This window comes from Hemicordylus capensis, chromosome 15 (genome assembly GCF_027244095.1).
Source record: "Hemicordylus capensis ecotype Gifberg chromosome 15, rHemCap1.1.pri, whole genome shotgun sequence".
Classification (NCBI taxonomy): domain Eukaryota; kingdom Metazoa; phylum Chordata; class Lepidosauria; order Squamata; family Cordylidae; genus Hemicordylus; species Hemicordylus capensis.
In genome coordinates this window covers 12313465-12330732 of record NC_069671.1, presented here as the reverse complement: position 1 = coordinate 12330732, position 17268 = coordinate 12313465, and the positions used below count along the sequence as shown (strand labels likewise).

At 53.1% G+C, this 17268-nt stretch overlaps 1 protein-coding gene across 20 annotated transcripts in view; it reads right to left on the bottom strand.

The window, feature by feature from the left end:
• NCOR2 (nuclear receptor corepressor 2) overlaps window positions 1–17268 on the bottom strand; it is a 318459-nt gene that overhangs the window by 51860 nt on the left and 249331 nt on the right. For all 20 annotated transcript variants that reach the window (XM_053279156.1, XM_053279146.1, XM_053279155.1 and 17 more), the window contains 8 exons: window positions 16471–17032; window positions 10016–10139; window positions 9390–9621; window positions 2898–3062; window positions 2636–2772; window positions 1974–2070; window positions 1706–1810; window positions 763–866 (listed from right to left, as the gene is read on the bottom strand). In XM_053279156.1, the coding sequence (XP_053135131.1) occupies window positions 763–866; window positions 1706–1810; window positions 1974–2070; window positions 2636–2772; window positions 2898–3062; window positions 9390–9621; window positions 10016–10139; window positions 16471–17032 (1526 nt within the window). The remainder of the gene's footprint in view (window positions 1–762; window positions 867–1705; window positions 1811–1973; window positions 2071–2635; window positions 2773–2897; window positions 3063–9389; window positions 9622–10015; window positions 10140–16470; window positions 17033–17268) is intronic.

Below are 17268 nucleotides of genomic sequence, written 5' to 3'. Positions count from 1 at the left end.
AGAGGAAGGGATGGTGAGCGCCTGGTACCAGGTAGCACAGGCCTTCTGCATGGCAGGAGGCAAAGGCAGAGCAGAAGAGGATGCACACGCACGCACCTGCCTGCCTGCCCCACATCAATTCGTGCTCTGACAGCTCAAAATATCCTCCACTTTGTGCTGCTCTGTAAAAGGAAACTCTCCAGGCTCCAGAAAAATTAACCAACTGCACTCCACCAAGAGGGAGTGCCACCCAATACCTCCCAGTGACAGGCCCTCTAGTGGCAGCTGGGCCCATATTTACCCTTCCCAGATAAAAAGCCAGCCAAGGAAAGGAAAGGAATCTGGCAGGTTTATAAGCAGCGTAAGAGACCTGAACACTGGCCAGCGAAAAATCCCTAAGGGAAATGGATTCTCTTTGCCCGGTTGCCAGACAAAGCAATAACTCTGCGGCAAAAGCTATCACCCACTTGGCAGGAACCCTGCTGCTGGAGACGACTGATGGGAATGGGAGGGCTTGGCTGCTCTGTGTGTGTCTGTGTGGCATGTTCAGGAAGGACCCAGAGCAAAAGGCATAGACAGAAACCGACTGGAGAGACCCAGTGCACTGGGCAGCCCATCTTTCCTCGGTGTTTCCGAGGGGGGAATGTAGTCTTTCAAGGACACTGGTCTGCCATGACTGCTTTTGTTACTGAGCAGTGCCCAGCAGCAACTTCCAATGAACCCCCGGGTCCCCCAGGACACGTCGTGAAAAGCTGCCACCTTAGAAGCGGAGAAGAGACCTACGTGTGTGATGGATCCGCGATACGTGATGGGAGACTCCGAAGGCGGCCTCGTGCTGGGAATGCCTTTTGTGATGCTTCCTCCCGACAACGAGCCCAGAGATGCTCCTGTGGGGTGTAACCAACATCAGCAGGGCTGCAAGCCTGGCCCAGTCCTTGCAAACGAGGAGACGGATGCAGACTACGGCACGGCATGTAGCCTGGAAGAACAGCCGCCGTTCTGGGGGGCACCATGAAGGCAGGAAAGGAGGTGGGGAGAATTCTAAGGCAGAGAGTGGACTCTTCCACTTCAGGCTACAGGTTGCAGCATTCACTCTGAAGCCTCCCTCATGTTAAAACGACTCCCGGCAAATAAATAACTGTGCATCAGGGAGAGAGGTTCTAGTCTAGCTCATCCCCTGTTATGCTAGTCTCGTATCGGCAGGCTGCTTTTCATATAGGACAGCAGCATTTAAAAAAATGTTCTCCCCCTCCCCCCGCTCCTGCCTGAAATGGTGCAGTCCATTCTCCTACCCCAGAATCCCACCACCACCACCTTCTTCTTCTGCTGCTGCTCGTGGAGATCAGGCCTCGCCTTCCAGGGGCTAGTTCAGCCTTCCAGTCCTCCCAGACAAGACAAGCAAGGTGTGTTGGCCCACTGGTCTCCCCATAGGGACAGGGACAATCCCAATGCACAAGCAGTGCAATCTACTGCTTGGGGCACCAATTATTATTATTATTATTATTATTATTATTATTATTAAATTATTAGAGCCGCCAGTGAAGAGCCTGGGATCTGCACGGGTGCCTGTTACAATCCTGAGCAATGTCGCCAAAGATACTGGGTCCCAACCACCACCGGCTGGACTGTGCACAGCTGCCTGGCATTTGAGAGCTGCACTCCAACTTCCTTTGTCAGGCCTCAGGGGATACCGGGGGCAAACCGCTCCCTCTGCGTGGCGCCTTACCCCTAAGCACCGAGCTTTCCTGAGACGTCTGAATGACCAAGCTGTCCGGCTGACCCGCCTGGCTTCTGGGAGACAGCTGCTCCTGCTTCACTCCAGGGAAAGGCACTGGAAAACATGGCCACAAGACTATTAGAGCCCCCACCTGGAGCACAGGGGCTGACTCCTGGCTTCTCTGCTTTGCTGTCCTCAAGCCAATTAACCCCAACTCCCTCCTCCTGCCACCGGTTGCTCAGGTGTCAACATTTGCACGGAGCGCATTTTGTCTTACCCAGCTTCTTGGGGTCCATGGCCAAAGGCAGACCCATGGCGATGGGAACTTTTGCGTGTTCGGAACTGAATGGAGTGTGGAGCTGGATCGGCACTCCCTGAAATGCAAAGAGCTTTCATTGGGTGGTGGAGAGGGGCACAACGGATGCCGATACTGAGCAGAGCAAAAAGAGCTAATACCCCTGTAGAGAAACCTCCTGGAAGGAACGTCTGTGACAGGGATTCATTTTGTGACAATGTTAAGCTAGGCACTGTTCAGAAACAACACTGTCCTTACCCAGAGACAGACAGGATAAGGGACAGTAAAAGGTTTGATGAAGGAACAAGAAGGAGGGACCAAGAATGGAAAACGGCAGTGCTGAAAAGGAGAGGCTATCACGGGATCCTAGTTCCAAAGCAGTCTGACTGGTGAATGCTGCCATTCAGGGGAAACCAATGCCAGGCAAAAAGGGCAGCGCACCAGAGAGATACAAGAGCAGAGCATCTCCACCCGCTGCCACCCAAATTGTGGCTTCGCTTGCGTATGTATTTATTTATTCATTCATTCGATTAAGGGATATGATGTTAGAAAGATTCTGAAGCACACAACTGGCAAGGAGGACCCCATTGACCAGAAATGGCGACTCCATCCCAGCCGTCATGCCCCAACATTTGCATCTTTACCTGGGAAATCGATCCGAGGGGCCTTTCAAGAATGGAGGGGTGTTTGGTGGAGATGAGAGGGGGAGGGTTGGAGATGGCGGACAGTCTTTGGAGGCCAGGCCGAGAACCTTCATGCACGTTCAAGGGAATCGGGTGACCTGCATCCAAAAGAAGGAAGAGATATTTTACTCATAACGACCTGCATCCAGTTGGTCACACCAATAAAGCTACACCATGCAAGACCGGAGAAGTGTGCATGCACAACAGAATCAGCCTGGCTCACCTGGTGGGTTATACTGAAACACCTGGGACTCAGTGTGGGGAGAGGTTCTGATCACATCCCTTGATGGTCCTTGGTATGAAAGCACTGGAGGCCAGCAGGTGGTGATGGCAGGTTCTCCGCCCAGCTTCTGTCCCTCTGGAAGAGGGGGGACATGCCCTGCTTTCTCTGCACGGGAAAACAAAGAGCAAGCCAGCTGGCTGTCAGGGTGGCACCTCCATGTGGTGGCATTTTGTACACTTCTGTTCTCGCCTCCTCCGTGAAGACTAGAGGTAGACCACGGACTGGGTTTGGATGGAGAATATCCTGGTCTAAATCCCAGTTCAGCCAGGATACTCACTGGATGGCCTCGGGGCTGGTTCACACATATGTTTGTCGCTGGTGGTTGCAAGACCAAGTGACCAGCCACTTCCGCGTGTGAACAGGCATGCAGCAGCCCAGACGGAGCTTTTGTGTTATCACCTTGCATCACCTGAAATGCAATGCTTTACAGTGGCACTGGTTCACGTATGCAGCTGCCAGTCAAGTGTGGAGAAAGTCACACATGTGCATGGATGTAGCAAAGGATATTCTCCCTTAGCTGTAGCTAATTGGCTTCCCTAATCAAGGAGGAGAGCTGGTCTTGTGGCAGGGAGCACGAACTGTCCCCTTTGCTAAGCAGGGCCTGCTTTGTTTTGCATTTGGATGGGTGGCTACAGGTGAGCGCTGTGAGAAATTCCCCTTAGTGGATGGGACCATAGCTCAGTGGACGAGCATCTGCTTGGCATGCAGGGGGCCCAGGTTCACTCCCTGGCAGCATCTCCAGGTAGGGCTGGGAGAGACTCCTGCCTGGAACCCTGGAGAGCCGCTGCCAGTCTGTGCAGACAATGCTGATCTAGATGGACCAATGGTCTGACTCAGCAGAAGGCAGCTTCCTCTATTCCTAGATTACGTAAGATATTTGCAAGGATTAAAGCAAAGAATGCTGAAAAGTTCTGGAAAGACACAATCAATTAGCAGCATACAATGGGTAGGACTCCCTTCCCCTGTGTGAGTCATCTCATACAGCCCCATTGAAAGAGTCATCTGAGGCACTACCCTGAGTGCCTCCAATCTTCAAAGGTTAAGTGGGTGGCAGCCAAGGAAGGGGAGACTAAATTGCACCCACATTCCTTCTGGCTTTTGTGAATTAAGATGCAAAACATGGCTTTATCCACACCTTCAAAGGACAGCCCGGAAGCAGCCGGGAGACACGTCAGCCATCAAAGGGTGCAGAATAAAGGCAATCAGCAATCCGGCTGCTTCCAGTTATCACGGCTTGTGCATATTTTCCTTCATAATCCGCCACTGCTCCACCCGGTGGACCTCAACTCCACTGCTGAGCAAAAGCGGAGCCCTGCTGGATCAGGCCGAAGGCTATCTTGTCCAGCATCCCATTTCCCACAGTGGCCAGTCAAATGCCTCTGAGAAGCCAACGAGCATGAGAATGGTTACTTTGCCCCATTTGACTTTTCTTCGCTTAGCCATGGCAGAAAATCAGATAGGAATGAATCAATAACAAGGTGCAAAAGTGGATTTAGTATGAAGAAAACTTGTCAGGCTTCAGAACAGGGGGAAATTAGACTCCCCTCCAAAACATTTATCCGGCACTGGGGAAAGTGCATTGCTTTGCAGGCTTGGAAAAATACAGGCCACAGATCAATCCCTGTGCTCTTTCATTAATTACAATGTCTTTACAACTCGGGGCTACATTCTGCTGTGCAGCCACAGCTGAGAAATACTGAGCTATAGATGCCACTCAAATACCAACCCCACCTTGCTCACCTTCTTCCTCACCCCATCCCACTGTATCTGAGAGTACACCAGCTACCACCCATCCCTTTTAAAGTTTCTCTGCAGTTACAGGGATGAGAAACTTTTTTTTTTTTAAATGACAGCTGAGATGCTCATTTACTAAATTCTGTGCCTGATTCCAAATTCTGTGCTTGTGCAGCAGAACCACAAAGCTGTACAGCGCTCACAGTTCTGGCATCTAACTCCACTCAAAACTAAATGGGCGACATGTAGGCAGGGAAACTTGGTGGCCTCATTCTACACAGTCCAGCCACTGGTTCACCCAGCCCAGGACTAGGTCTTCTGGCTGGCATGGTCCTCCAGCTCGCCAGCAGATGGCCCACACTATAAGGTGCTTTGAACCAGACCTACGGCATGGGAAGTGTGTGCTCTTCCACCACGGAGCGATGGCCCCTTCCCAAGTGCACGTTCCTAGACGTGGTTTCAAGTTGGGGGTGAGGGCCAAGAGGGGAATCCAACAAGAGCTGAAGAAAGGAGGCCTTGTGGGACCACCACGCAGCTTGTCTGGGACGGAATTCTAGGAATGGGACGCGGGGAGAGAAAGTGGCCCCTGGGCACGTCTTGCGAGTGAGACGATGGGTCTGTTGAACCTGGTCTCCTCTTGCTGGGGTTCCAGACAGGAGTCCTGCCCAGTTCTGCTGCCTCCGGTTCTTTTGAACGGGATCAGCCAGGGATCGGACCTGGGCCCTTGGCTTGCAAAACGCGGGGTTTGCTACTGAGCTGTGGGTGGCCTGTGCCAACTCCAGAGGCTCCTGCCAATGTGCGAGAAGTTTTTCACACGGAAGGCTTTACGTGAGTTTACCGTGAGGCTTTACTGCAAGTTCAAAGTTGCAAAAAAACAAAAACAAACACCTGACGCAAAAAGTGGATTTAAAAAAAAACCCTTGGATATAAATCAGGCTACACTCTTAACATGCAACAAAAAGCCCAAATTGTGTGTGAAGTGCTCCCCGATAGCTTGCAGGGACTTTGGAGTAAATCTGGCTATGTGAACGCACCCCCATCCACTGGTCCCTCTAAAGGGATTCCCACGTGTGGTTCACTACAACTCCCAGCACCCTCAGCTGCAATGCCCTTGGGCTGGGGATTATGGGATTCCGTTAGAGGGAGCACTGACCTCCTCCATTCTGGAGGAGATGCAAACCAAAAGCTGGGTGTGAAAAACCTCCTGGAAACTGGGAAAGCACCCATGGGAGCCAGGTCTACCCCTTTGTGGTTTTGTTTCTATCACTGCCTGGCACCAAAGGGGAGACAGAAGGGAACCTGAGTGGGCCTGGAACCTCGTGCATGTGGTCCCGCTGCCGTAACTAAGGTGCAAACTTGGTGACAGGACTTTGGCCTGACGCGAAGGCAGAGTGGAAAAAGACCTGTGCCGGGTGGGTACACTGGGGAAGCTAACCTACCCCCCACCCCGCTGAGGATGCCCTGAAACCTCACCCATGGCTGCTTAAGTCTTGCCTCCCTCCTCCCGTGAACATGCATTAAAGCGGGGCTATAACTCAGAGGCCTTTTGATAAAATAGCACTTATCCAGAAAGAGGGTTACTCTTAGCATTTATCACACCCCTGAAATTGGAGAGAGAGAGAGAGAGAGCGCATTTATACTATCCATCATCCAAATGAATGCTCTTGGCTTGCAACCAACCCTCGGAAGGCCATGCTGAGGATGGCCGGGGCTAAATCAATAGGGAACACACTGCTAGCTTTAAGGCTGCTAATTAACCTCCCCCCACCCCAAACAAACCCATAACCCCAAATTCACACACTCACCCTCTCCCCCACCTGCCCCACAATCGCCTTGGGCAGGGCAGGGAGGGGGGAAACTGGGAGCCATCTGTGTGAGGCAAGCCAGCCAACTGGGCAACAGGCCCAGCCTCCAAACCAGCAAAAGGCCTTCACGCCCTGAAGAGGGGGCCGGGGCTTGGGGGAGGAATACTTTGGCTGGAATGGCTCCAGGCTGATAACGGCCCAGCCGGAAGACCTGCAGGAGAGGGGACGTCTCCTCTGTGGGCAGTGCCTCCCCCTTCCTCTGGCCCCGCTGCCTTGAGGGGGGCAGACGGAAGGGGAAGCACCTCTTTGCCAAGCGGATGGCTGTGCGTGGAGGGCTCCTTTCTTGATCTTACAGTCACTGCAGCTCGGAGCAGAGGAAGCGCAGTATTCTAGAGATTTCACACACTCCCAGCCACCCAACTGCCCAAATGGGATTTCAAATTCTGTACCAAGGAAATGCAAAGTCTGCAATCAGGAAAAAAACAAAGTCGTGCAATCAGGAAAAAAACAAAGTCGTGCAATCAGGAAAAAAACAAAGTCGTGCAAATTAAAAGGGGGTTGCATTCACTGGCTTCATCAGCGTAACTTGTTCTGCTTCCACATCTCTCCCTCCACTGAACTGGGAATCTTCTACCAAGGACACTGGCACAAATGCAAAGAAGAGCCTCGAGCGAGGGACAAGATGCACGGGGCCAAAAAGCCCTGCCCTCCCGGCACCGTATGGGTGCATTCGCACTGGCCGTTTCCCAGAGGAAGGGCTGGGGGAAGCTGGCGTGGCCTGCACGGTGTTCTGGCCGGAGACACCAAGAAGGGCTCCTTTTCCTGGCAGTCGATCAAGAGAGGACTTGCTTCCCGGCAACCTCCCATGACAGGATGTGTCTGGACAGACAACCCCAAGGAGCACCGCTGCCTCTCCCAGGAGCAGTTCTAGAAGCAGAGCACGGCTGGTCTGTGACTGAGACCAGCCCTGGCATGCCAAAGGTCCCAGTTTCAGTCCCTGAGGTTGCCGAAAGGAGGCGGAGGCTGGGAAAGAGCCAAGCCCGAAACCTTGGGAAGCCGCTGCCCGAGCAGGCAAGATCCATCATCAGCGACTGGCATGAGACAGCTTCAGGTGGATGCTGCAGCCCTCCCTGCCAGTGGGTCTTCTCATGAGTAAGCACCCCAGCCTTCCTAGGACAAAGATGGGGGCTTCCTCAGAAGTAACTCCAGTGCTCCCTCTTTGCTGCCGTAAGACTTTGGAAGTAGTAGGGTGAGTGAGGCAGGACGGAGGACAGACGCTTCCATTCCTTTAGGGTATGGATAGGAAAATAGGAACAGAGGAAGCTGACATATACCGAGTCAGACCCTTGGTCTATCTTGCTCAGTATTGTCTACCCAGATTGGCAGCAGCTTCTCCCAGGTTGCAGGCAGGAGTCTCTCTCAGCCCGATCTTGGAGATGCTGCCAGGGAGGGAACTTGGAACCTTCTGCTCTTCCCAGAGCGGCTCCATCCCCTGAGGGGAATCTCTTACAGAGCTCACACATTTAGAGGCTATTCACACGATGGGAGGAAATCGCTTAAGGGTCACCCGCTTAAGTAGCCTGGAAGTTAAACCGGGTTTATGGAGTGAGCACTGCGCAAACCCAGTTTTTCTGCTCATGAGTTGCCATGGCATGGCTACTCATGAGAAGACACCCAAACGGGAGGCTGAAGAGCAGCCTCCTGGCTTGGGAGCCTCTCCAGCATGCCCTGCGCAGTCACACAGGGCATGCTGGAGCTTCCGGGGGCCACACGGCCCCTCAACTCCCCAGCCCCCCACCAGCTACATGACGGAGCTGGCAGCCGTGTGGGCGGCTGCTTCGGCCGCCCGGAGCAGACTGCTGCTCATGTGCGGGGAGATGCCGCAAACCCTCCCCAGGCTCTTCTCACTAACCGTGAGAAGAGCCTCATCGTCTCCCATTCAAATGCAGACCAGGGTGGGCCCTGCTTAGCAAAGGGGGGAAATTCATGCTTGCTGCCACAAGCCTAGCTCTCCTCCCTTAAGTTCCTCCTTTTTCTCCCAGAAGAGGAGCTGGCTGGTGTGAACACACTCTTCTGAAATCTTGCTCTGCCTTCTGAGATCTTATCACATACTGCCCACATAGTCTAAAGTGTTTCTTCAGGGTCATGAGGCTAGAAACACGTGAGCGTGTGCTGCTTACAGAAAAGGCAGAGGTTTAGTCATGGGGGGGGGGGGGAAGACGGCTTCATCTCTGCCCTCGCCGTCTTCCAGAAGAGCAAAGAGTTCGGAAGCTGGGGCCAGTGGGCAGCAGGTGGGCTTTTCAACGTGCACAGAGAGGTTTCCAGTCCGCCCTGCACCACCACAGCTCCTCCTCCTCCTCCTCCTCCTCCTCCTCAAGTGTCTGGCTATAAATACCAATGCCGTGCAGGGAATGGGAAGCTGCAAATTGCCCATTAGGTGCCCACACTGCTCCCACGATGGATGCAAAGGAGGCTCTTTTACAGGAAGCTCTGCCCTTCCAGTCAGGACATTAGCATCGATTGTCCAAGAAATAATGGCTCCAGCCGAGCGCTAAAAGCCTTCCTCCCGAGAAGCCGGCAAGGCAGAGGAGAGCAGCTGGCCCCTTGGCCCTGCTCCAGCTCTCCTTGCCCTTTCCCCCAAACACAACGGTGGGGACGCTAATAAAAGCGATCTCCCGCCATTCGGCATTTGATCGAGGCTGAGTGAGGAGACACGATGTTCCCTCTCATTAGCCGTGCCTGCCTGCCTCTGCGCGGAGGGGGAGAGGGAGGGAGCGGCTTCTCCAAGGACCCTTGAGATCCGAGCGGGAGCCTCGTTGCCACCTGCTCCTGCCTCGCTGCAAAGCGCAGGGCTCCCCGCCCTCCCGCCCTCCAGACCCAGAGATGCTCTCACCTTCTTTGTCGACAGCGGCCGGGCTCCTGCTCTGGGGCCCGGGGCTACTGCTCACGGGAGGCTCCTTCTCCGGCGGCTGTGGCAGCGGCAGCGGCTTGCTCTGTGCCGGGTCCTCCCGGGCGGACACGTGAGCCATGGTGATCTGCTGCTGGTAGAGGGCCAAGGCGTGGGGAGGCACCTGGGGCTTGGCGCTTCCGCTCTGCAACACGCCCTCCAGCAACCCTTCCGAAATCTGCAGGGGGAGGAGGGCACGGATGGGACGGGCCGTGCTGTCTGCAGCTGGGACGCACAGAGGGCTCCCCGCAAGGCCACCCTGCGGCCCCCTTCTGAAAAAGCACTTCGGCCCCCTCCCCGGAGCTCTCTGCCTTTCCCCATTGAGGGGACGCACAAGACTGTCGGATGCTCAAGCGCGCCGGGAACCTGACAAGGCGCCCTACAGGACGGCCGCTGACCTTTTGCCTGGGGGACGAACCTGTGTGGAGAAACCCCCAGGGGCAAGCCGTTCCAAGGACGCTCCTGCGCGGCAGGCCAGTGTGATGCAGAAACCAGCCTGGCCGATTCCAAGCACCGTGGGAGCAAAGCAAAGGCCTCCCGGGCCGGGGCTCGGCTGGAGAGGCGCTACTCACAATGGGCGGGATGGCGGCAGCTCTCTGCTTCAACTGCTTCAAGTCGAGCGGCTTCTGGGGTGAAGAGTTGAGCCGGGCCTCGGTGGTGGTGGTGTTGAGGAGGCTGGGCCGGGGAGACAGCAACCTGCACGGACACACACACACGGTGAAAAGCAGCCTGACGCCGTGAACTGGACTTTCAGTGCTGAGATCTTAACGTGTCCTCCATCTCGCCCCGTTCCCCAGACAATAACTTCATGGCGATCATGTCGCAATTTGCTTTGCTGAAATAGTGTAGGAGCTTCACGCAGCAAAAGCCCTGCTAGCTGAGCAAAGAGGCACATTTTAGCTGGCGATTCTCTCATATTTTGTGGGGCCTATCCAGCCCCAGCTCAGCATCCCTCCAGTGGTTGTTGCTGGTGTCTAACCTTATGTTTCTTTCTTTCTTTTTTAGATTGTCAGCCCTTTTTAGGGACCGGGGGGGGGATCTTATTTATTATTTATTTATCTTCATATGTAAACTGCTTTGGAAACTTATGTTGAAAAGTGGCAAGTAAACAGTGTGGTGTGGGGGTAGGGGTGCCAGACTAGGAATGGGGAGGCCTGGGTTCAAATCCTCTGCTTAGCTGTGAAGCACACCTTGGGCCAATGCCCATCTTGCAGCCAAGCGTACCTCAAAGGGTTGCTGTGGAGTTAAAATGGAGGAAGCACAGAGAACCACATATATGGCCTGGAGTGCTTTGGAAGAAGAGTGAGATAAAAATGCAAGAATCATGGGATTAAAAGGCCCCTAAAAGCCGTTCAGATCACTCCTCTGCCACAACACAAGCCTGCCTGCCCATCAGACCACCACTCCACCACCCCCATCCCAGTTCAACCAATATCATGAAGACCTCACTATGCCACACACAGAGAACGGGTCCTCCTCGGAGAGCGTCTGAGGAGCCAGCCACTCCAGGCAGCTGAGTCAAGCCACTCTCACCACAGGGAAAGCCAAAATCGCCCCACGGTCACTAGCCACTTGGACCTGAAAGGACATTTCCCCCCAAACACAGTGATTGGTCAACCCCCGAGTACAAACTAAGGCCAGACACCCCCAATTCCCATTGGACAGCAAACTGGGAATAGGCCAACTTGCCTTTTATGCTGTAAGCTCTCCTCCTTTATGGGAGGAGAGCTGGTCTTGTGATGGCAAGCATGAATTGTCCCCTTTGCTAAGCAGGGTCTGCACTGGTTTGCATTTGAATGGGAGACTACATGTGTGAGCACTAGAAGAGATCCAGGGCTGCTCTGCGAAGACCACCGGCATGCTTTTGCACACAGAAGGCTCCAAGTTCCCTCCTCGGCAGCATCTCTTAAGACAGGGCTGAGAGAGACTCCTGCCTGCAACCTTGGAGACCCCGCCGCCAGTCTGTGTAGATAGCACTGAGCTAGATGGACCAATGGCAGCTTCCTATGTTCCTAAGCCTGAAGGAGAGTTGGGGCCAAAGAGGGCCAACTGTTAACTAACAAGTCCTGGTCCTGTTCTCAGCTAGTGTTGTGTGATGCAAGAGGAGAGATAAGAATCAGGTTTGGGTTGGGAAGAGACACAGCAGGAGAGGAAGCCGGGGGGGGAGGGGCCTCCACATCTGGATCCAGTATCGCCCCAAAGTGCAGAGTTCAAGGACACAGAGAGGGCCTGAAAGTCAAGAAGGTGCTTTATGATGGGGAATGTGTGCCTGCGGGGAGGGAGGGAGGCCAGGCCAGGCCCCTTATATGATCAGCAGCCAAACAAGCTCCACTCCTCGCTTGCTTCAACCGCCTCCAGAGACAGAAAGGAATAAATGCCTCCCAGATGTGCAGCCTCTGCAACATCCCTCTCTCAAGAAACTCCCATCATAACACACCCGCCAAATGCCAGCCCTTGCAGTGGGAAGAGGGATGGCCAGCGTGGCACAAGACCCCTGGGCTGTGGGTTGTGTTTGCTATGGGATCCTAGCTGGCAACGGCCATGGCTCCCACCACCCACAGCTGCCATCCACTGTGGCTGGGGATTGCGGGAGTCGTAGTCCCAGAGCCGCTGGAGAGACTCAGGCTGGCCACCTCTGCTCTAGAGTGAGACCGAATACGGAGACCTGGCCAAACGGCTCCTTTGAGAATCCGGGCTTGGCATCAGTCAAGCCAGCCATGGCCAGTTCTTCCACAGTCTCGACACCGTGCAAGAGAGCACAGATTCTTCAGCAACCAACGGGGCACTTGGGCATGAGACTGGACTACCAGGGAAGTCCACCTCAGCTGCCTTCCTGCTGGTATAACCTTGTGCTTGTCAGCATCCTGTGGCAGACGGAGGCATCAACAGAATCCCCATCAGAGACTCATCTGCCGTACAGGTGGAGGGGGCCGCAGGGACGGCATCCAGCCATAGCTTACATAACAAGTTGCCTTGTACGGAGTCAGACCCTTGGTCCATCTAGCTCAGTACCATCTACACTGTCAGGCAGCAGGCTCTCCACCGTTTTCGGCAGGGGTCTTTCCCCAGCCCTGCCTATAGAGGCCAAGGATGGAGCCTTCTTCCCCACAGAGATGCGCCCCCAGTTGGTGCAGCTGCCATGTTAGGTGGGCTACTTTCCTAGCTATTCTCCAAAAAGGCAAGCTAAACAAAACGAGCCCTCTTGTTAAATCCAAAAGACGAGGTAAGGTTTGCTCTCTGAATAAGCACCTAAGAAAAGCCCTGCTGGATCAGGCCCAAGAAGACCCATCTAGTCCAGCATCCTGTTTCACACAGTGGCCCACCAGATGCCTCCAGGAAGCCCATGCATGGGCAAGAGGTGAGGGCATGCCCTCTCGTCTCCTGCTTTTGATCCCCTGCAACTGGTATTTAGAGGCCTCTGAGGCTGGAGATGGCCTATAGCCCTCGGACTAGTCGCCACTGATAGACCTGTCCTCTGCTCCCAGACGGCATCTGAGCAAGCATCTGAGGTGAATCCAGGCCTGAAGATCATGCAGATTTCTCGCTCATTTCCTGCGTGTGACTAGGGGACCTCTCCGAGATGGATTTGGAATCACCACAGAGAAGGGAAAGGAATCACAAGGCAGACAGATATTTTATTCCCTTCACGTGGCTGGGCCATGCTTGTTTGTCTGCATGAGCTTGAACATGGAGTGACCTTGAAATTTATAGGCAGTGAAATAACTCGCTAAAATAAACCAGGAGGAGGATGTGAGTCTGGCTTAAAAACCCACTAGTAGTCAAAGAGAGGTAACCTGAGAGGACATGGGGAGAGGCACAGCGAAGGGGTCAGAGAGTGAGTAAGCCCTAGATTCGGACCTCACTCCAATCCCGAAGGCTAGGAGCAGAGGGGCAGTTCCGGTGGAGTGGCTTCAGCTATGCTCCTTGCTGGAAGGGTGCCCCACACTTCTGACTGGCTACTGAAGGCCAAAAGTCCTCCTGATTGCCTCAGTGGGATCGATAGCCCTGTTGGCCGGGAGCCCTTAATTCCAGGTCACAGCCTGGTCTTTGCTCGCAAAATGTCACTCTCTGTTTAACTTGCTTCAGTCTGGGATCTGTTAGTGCAATGGAGGGACACATCTGAGCTTGAAGGACAAGTTGAAAGAGAGGCAGAGAAGAGCTGCTAGATAATCAGGGACTCTTCCTTTACCTCAGTTTTCACCCTGGGAAAATAGACATGGAGTTGGGCAACGTGTTTAGCCCCAGGTCCCATATCAGAATGTGTTGGTTTTTGGACTTTTCAAACTTGCTTCTGCTGCTGCTCTTATTTTTGGAAGATGGCAAGCAGGATTTCTTCCAGGACATCTGTTCTCAGACCTGAAAGCCCCAGCACCCAGCTCCCCTGAAAGGAGTGGTTGGTGCGCACGCGCGTGAGAGAGAGAGAGAGAGAGAGTGTGTGTGTGTGTGTGTGTGTGTGAGAGAGAGAGAGGGGCATGTGTCTTGGACATCAAGCTCCAGGAGTTTATGGGGAGAGGGTGGGCAACGAGTTGAAAGGGTAACAAGTTTCTACTCCTCAAGTTGTCCCAGGAGGCTTGAAAACTACCCTGGCCAAGAAGACCAGGCTCCTGCGTCCCTCTCTTGCTCTTTACCAACCAACACCCTCACTTCTCTCGTAGCAGTGAACTGACAACAGCTAACTTATGTCTGTACGGGTTGGCCTTCTGAGCTCGTTTATATTTAGCACGACCTACAGTTGAACTTCCATTCCTAGCACTGCCAGCAGCCTTTATAAAATATATATGCTAAGATAATTATCTTTGGGGATGTTGAGTTAAAAGCTGTTATTACCTTTGCTTCGGCTTGCAATTGGCGGTGTGACCTGCCGGGAGGTGGAGTGCAGCCAGGGAAGGGGTCCCTGAATACCACTCCTATAAACCGCGCCTCGTCCTCTGCGCTCTTCGGGGATTGTCCACTATGCAGCTCAAATGTCTGTGCACTGCCTTGGCTATCTGGCTAAACGCTCAACTTCTAAAAGCTGCTGAAAGAGGCAGCAAATGGTGAAAGGGAACTTCTCTGTAACAGTGGAAAGTCAGGTATAGGCTTTGGGCGGGGGCATGGGGACTGAGAGGTGGGTTGCCTCCCCACCTCCACTAATTCCAAGAATAGTGTCAGCATCTTTATTGCACTCGTTTTAAACATTTATCTTTGTGTAATATTTCTCTAAAGTCACAGGGTCTAGAAACTTGACTTTGTCATTTAAATTAAAGCCAAGACTCCCCAATGTCTTCAGGACCAATAACTCCTGAATGGGGACGAGGCTGTCACTCATTGGTAGAGCATCTGCTTTGCATGCAGGGGCTCCCGGGTTCTATCCCTGGCATCTCCAGGTAGGACTAGGAAAAACACCAGCTTGAAACCTTGGAGAGCTGCTGCCGGTCTGTATAGTCAATACTGGGCTAGATGGACCAATGGCCTGACTCAGGATAAGGCAGCTTCCTATGTTCTTAGGTAACAGCAGATGCCTAAAAGTACTGTGGCTCTTGCTGTATTTTTAAAGACAGCTCCACTTGTTTTTTGTGCCTGGCTTGCTTCCACTGCAAGGAACAATCTGTGCCCCCACTGAACCAGTCCTTGTTTCCCCTGCCAGCGGCTGACCATCATTTGATGAACAGCTGTATGCGAGTATGGATCCAAGAAGCACTTAATGAAATTGACTGAGGCTGTGGACTAAACCACACATCACCTGTCACCCAGGGAAAGCAGACAGTTGTCCTCATCAAGACGAGGCCACCAGCACGGGACTCGACCAGATGGTGGCACACGACCTCCTTTAACCCCTGACAACGGGCATCGATCCCAAAGCGTCTGAGCACCAAAACCATAAAGTTGCCCTTTCAATTACTGTCACTGGCAACAAGAGGCTGAGGGAGCCAAGAAGCCGCAAATCATTCAGCAAATGCACAGGAAAGTAGTCAGTTAGTGGTTTTAAAGCCACTGGTCTGAGGGATGGTGCCCTTCTACAGACCACTTCCTGCAGTGGAGAGGATTCTTGGAGACTGAGCTTGTCTCATATTCCTGGGTAAGTGGGTCCTCTGCAACCAAAGGCCGTCTCTAATGCTCATCACTGCAGACAAAAACCCTGGTGTGTCCTCAGGCCTTCCCTCCCCACGATTCCCCTTGGTCACTCATTTCTATCAAAGGCTGTAGTCCTCATGGTGGCCTCTCCTTCCCGCAATTATCTCTGCTGCTTACTCTCTTGCCAAAAACATTTCCCAATCAATTTGAAAACCAGAACTGTACAAAGCAAAATTAAGTATGAAATCAACATATGCCCACGTAATATGCCTAAATCAACATATGCCCACGTAATTTGGATTTTTCTGGTCAAAGAAACTTTTGGAGAGTGGAAGAGTAATCCCAGAAAGCTGACTATAAACTGTTGCAGGCAAAACGACCCATAGAACGACTGCGGCCCAAAAGGTACATCCCTAGAATCTCTCCAGCTGGTGTGAGGTGCAGTTCTAAAGATGTTGCTCTATCCAGTGCTGCAAACATATTTTGGAATCTCACGCACCAACATTGTTTTTAGGTGCCTACGTGCTATCTCTGCCTTCCCATTTGATCCTCACAACCACCCTGTGATGTAGGTTAGGCTTGAGAGACAGTGGCCTGCTTCATACAGTCATTTGAATCTAGGTCCAAAGGTTAGTGTGGATTAGTGTGTTTGTGTGAATCCCACACCAAGATTCCAAATGTTGGGTTTATTTATGAGATGAATCTGAGATTCCCATCTTGGTGTGGGCTCACACAATCACACCAATGTCCATTACTGACTTTAAACCTCGATTCAAATGATTGTGTGAGCCAGGCCACTAACTGGCCCAAAGTCGCCTGGTGAGCGAGCCAAGGAAGGATCTGAACCCGAGTCTTCCCAGTCCAAGCCTAGCACTGATTATCCTTCTAACCACTTGTAAAGCACATCTCAAATTGTAACTATACCCCGCCGCCACCCAAGTCTGCCGCGTTGCCTGTCCCTCTCCCATCTTACTTGTTTTTGTCGGCAGCATCTTGTTCGTCCATCTCATCCGCACTGCACGTGGCGCTGGAGTCACTGTCAGGATTAGCCCCTCCGGATTTCCCCGTTTTGTGGTTCTCCTTTTTCTCAGCCTTGGGGGCTCCCTCAGCACCCATCGCCACATTGCTGGTGCTGCTACCGCCGGAGCTGCTAGCGGTTTTCTTCTCGTTGGCCTTGTCCTTTTCTGGGCAATCTTCCATCTCCTCCATTTTGACGTCCCTTGTGCTGGGCTCTGGGCTCTCGGGCTTTTCCTCCGGCTCTTCCATCTTCACCACATCAACTGCTGGCTCCTCCTGCGGCTTCTCTTCACTGCAGGCCGGCTCGACAGCTGCCTCTTCAGGCGCCTGTGTGGCGGTGCTAGGGGCTGCAGGATCCGCTGTTGGGGAACTAGCGGCTTCCTCCATCCTGACAGCCTGTTCTTCCAAAGCATCCTCTCCGGCCTCGGGGGTTGGCTTGGGCCCATTTTCTGCATTCTCTTTGGTTTCAGGTCTTGGAGATGGAAGGCTCTCTGTGTCTGAGCTGTTATTTACTGCAACTGGAATTAAATTTTTTTTTTTAAAAAAGGCATATTTGACTGACTGACTGATTTTTTTTACCACCTTTCATTAAAACAATCTCAAACAATCTGACCCTTGCAGGGGTGGTAGACCTATTAGAATGGTCCGCCCGAGAAGGCTGCTGGACTCAGTAGAATTCCAAAAGGCCTTGGAGAGTTTGGGGGTTGGTTCTGCTGGTGTTTCTGTTGATGCCCTGGTGGATACTTGGAACAGG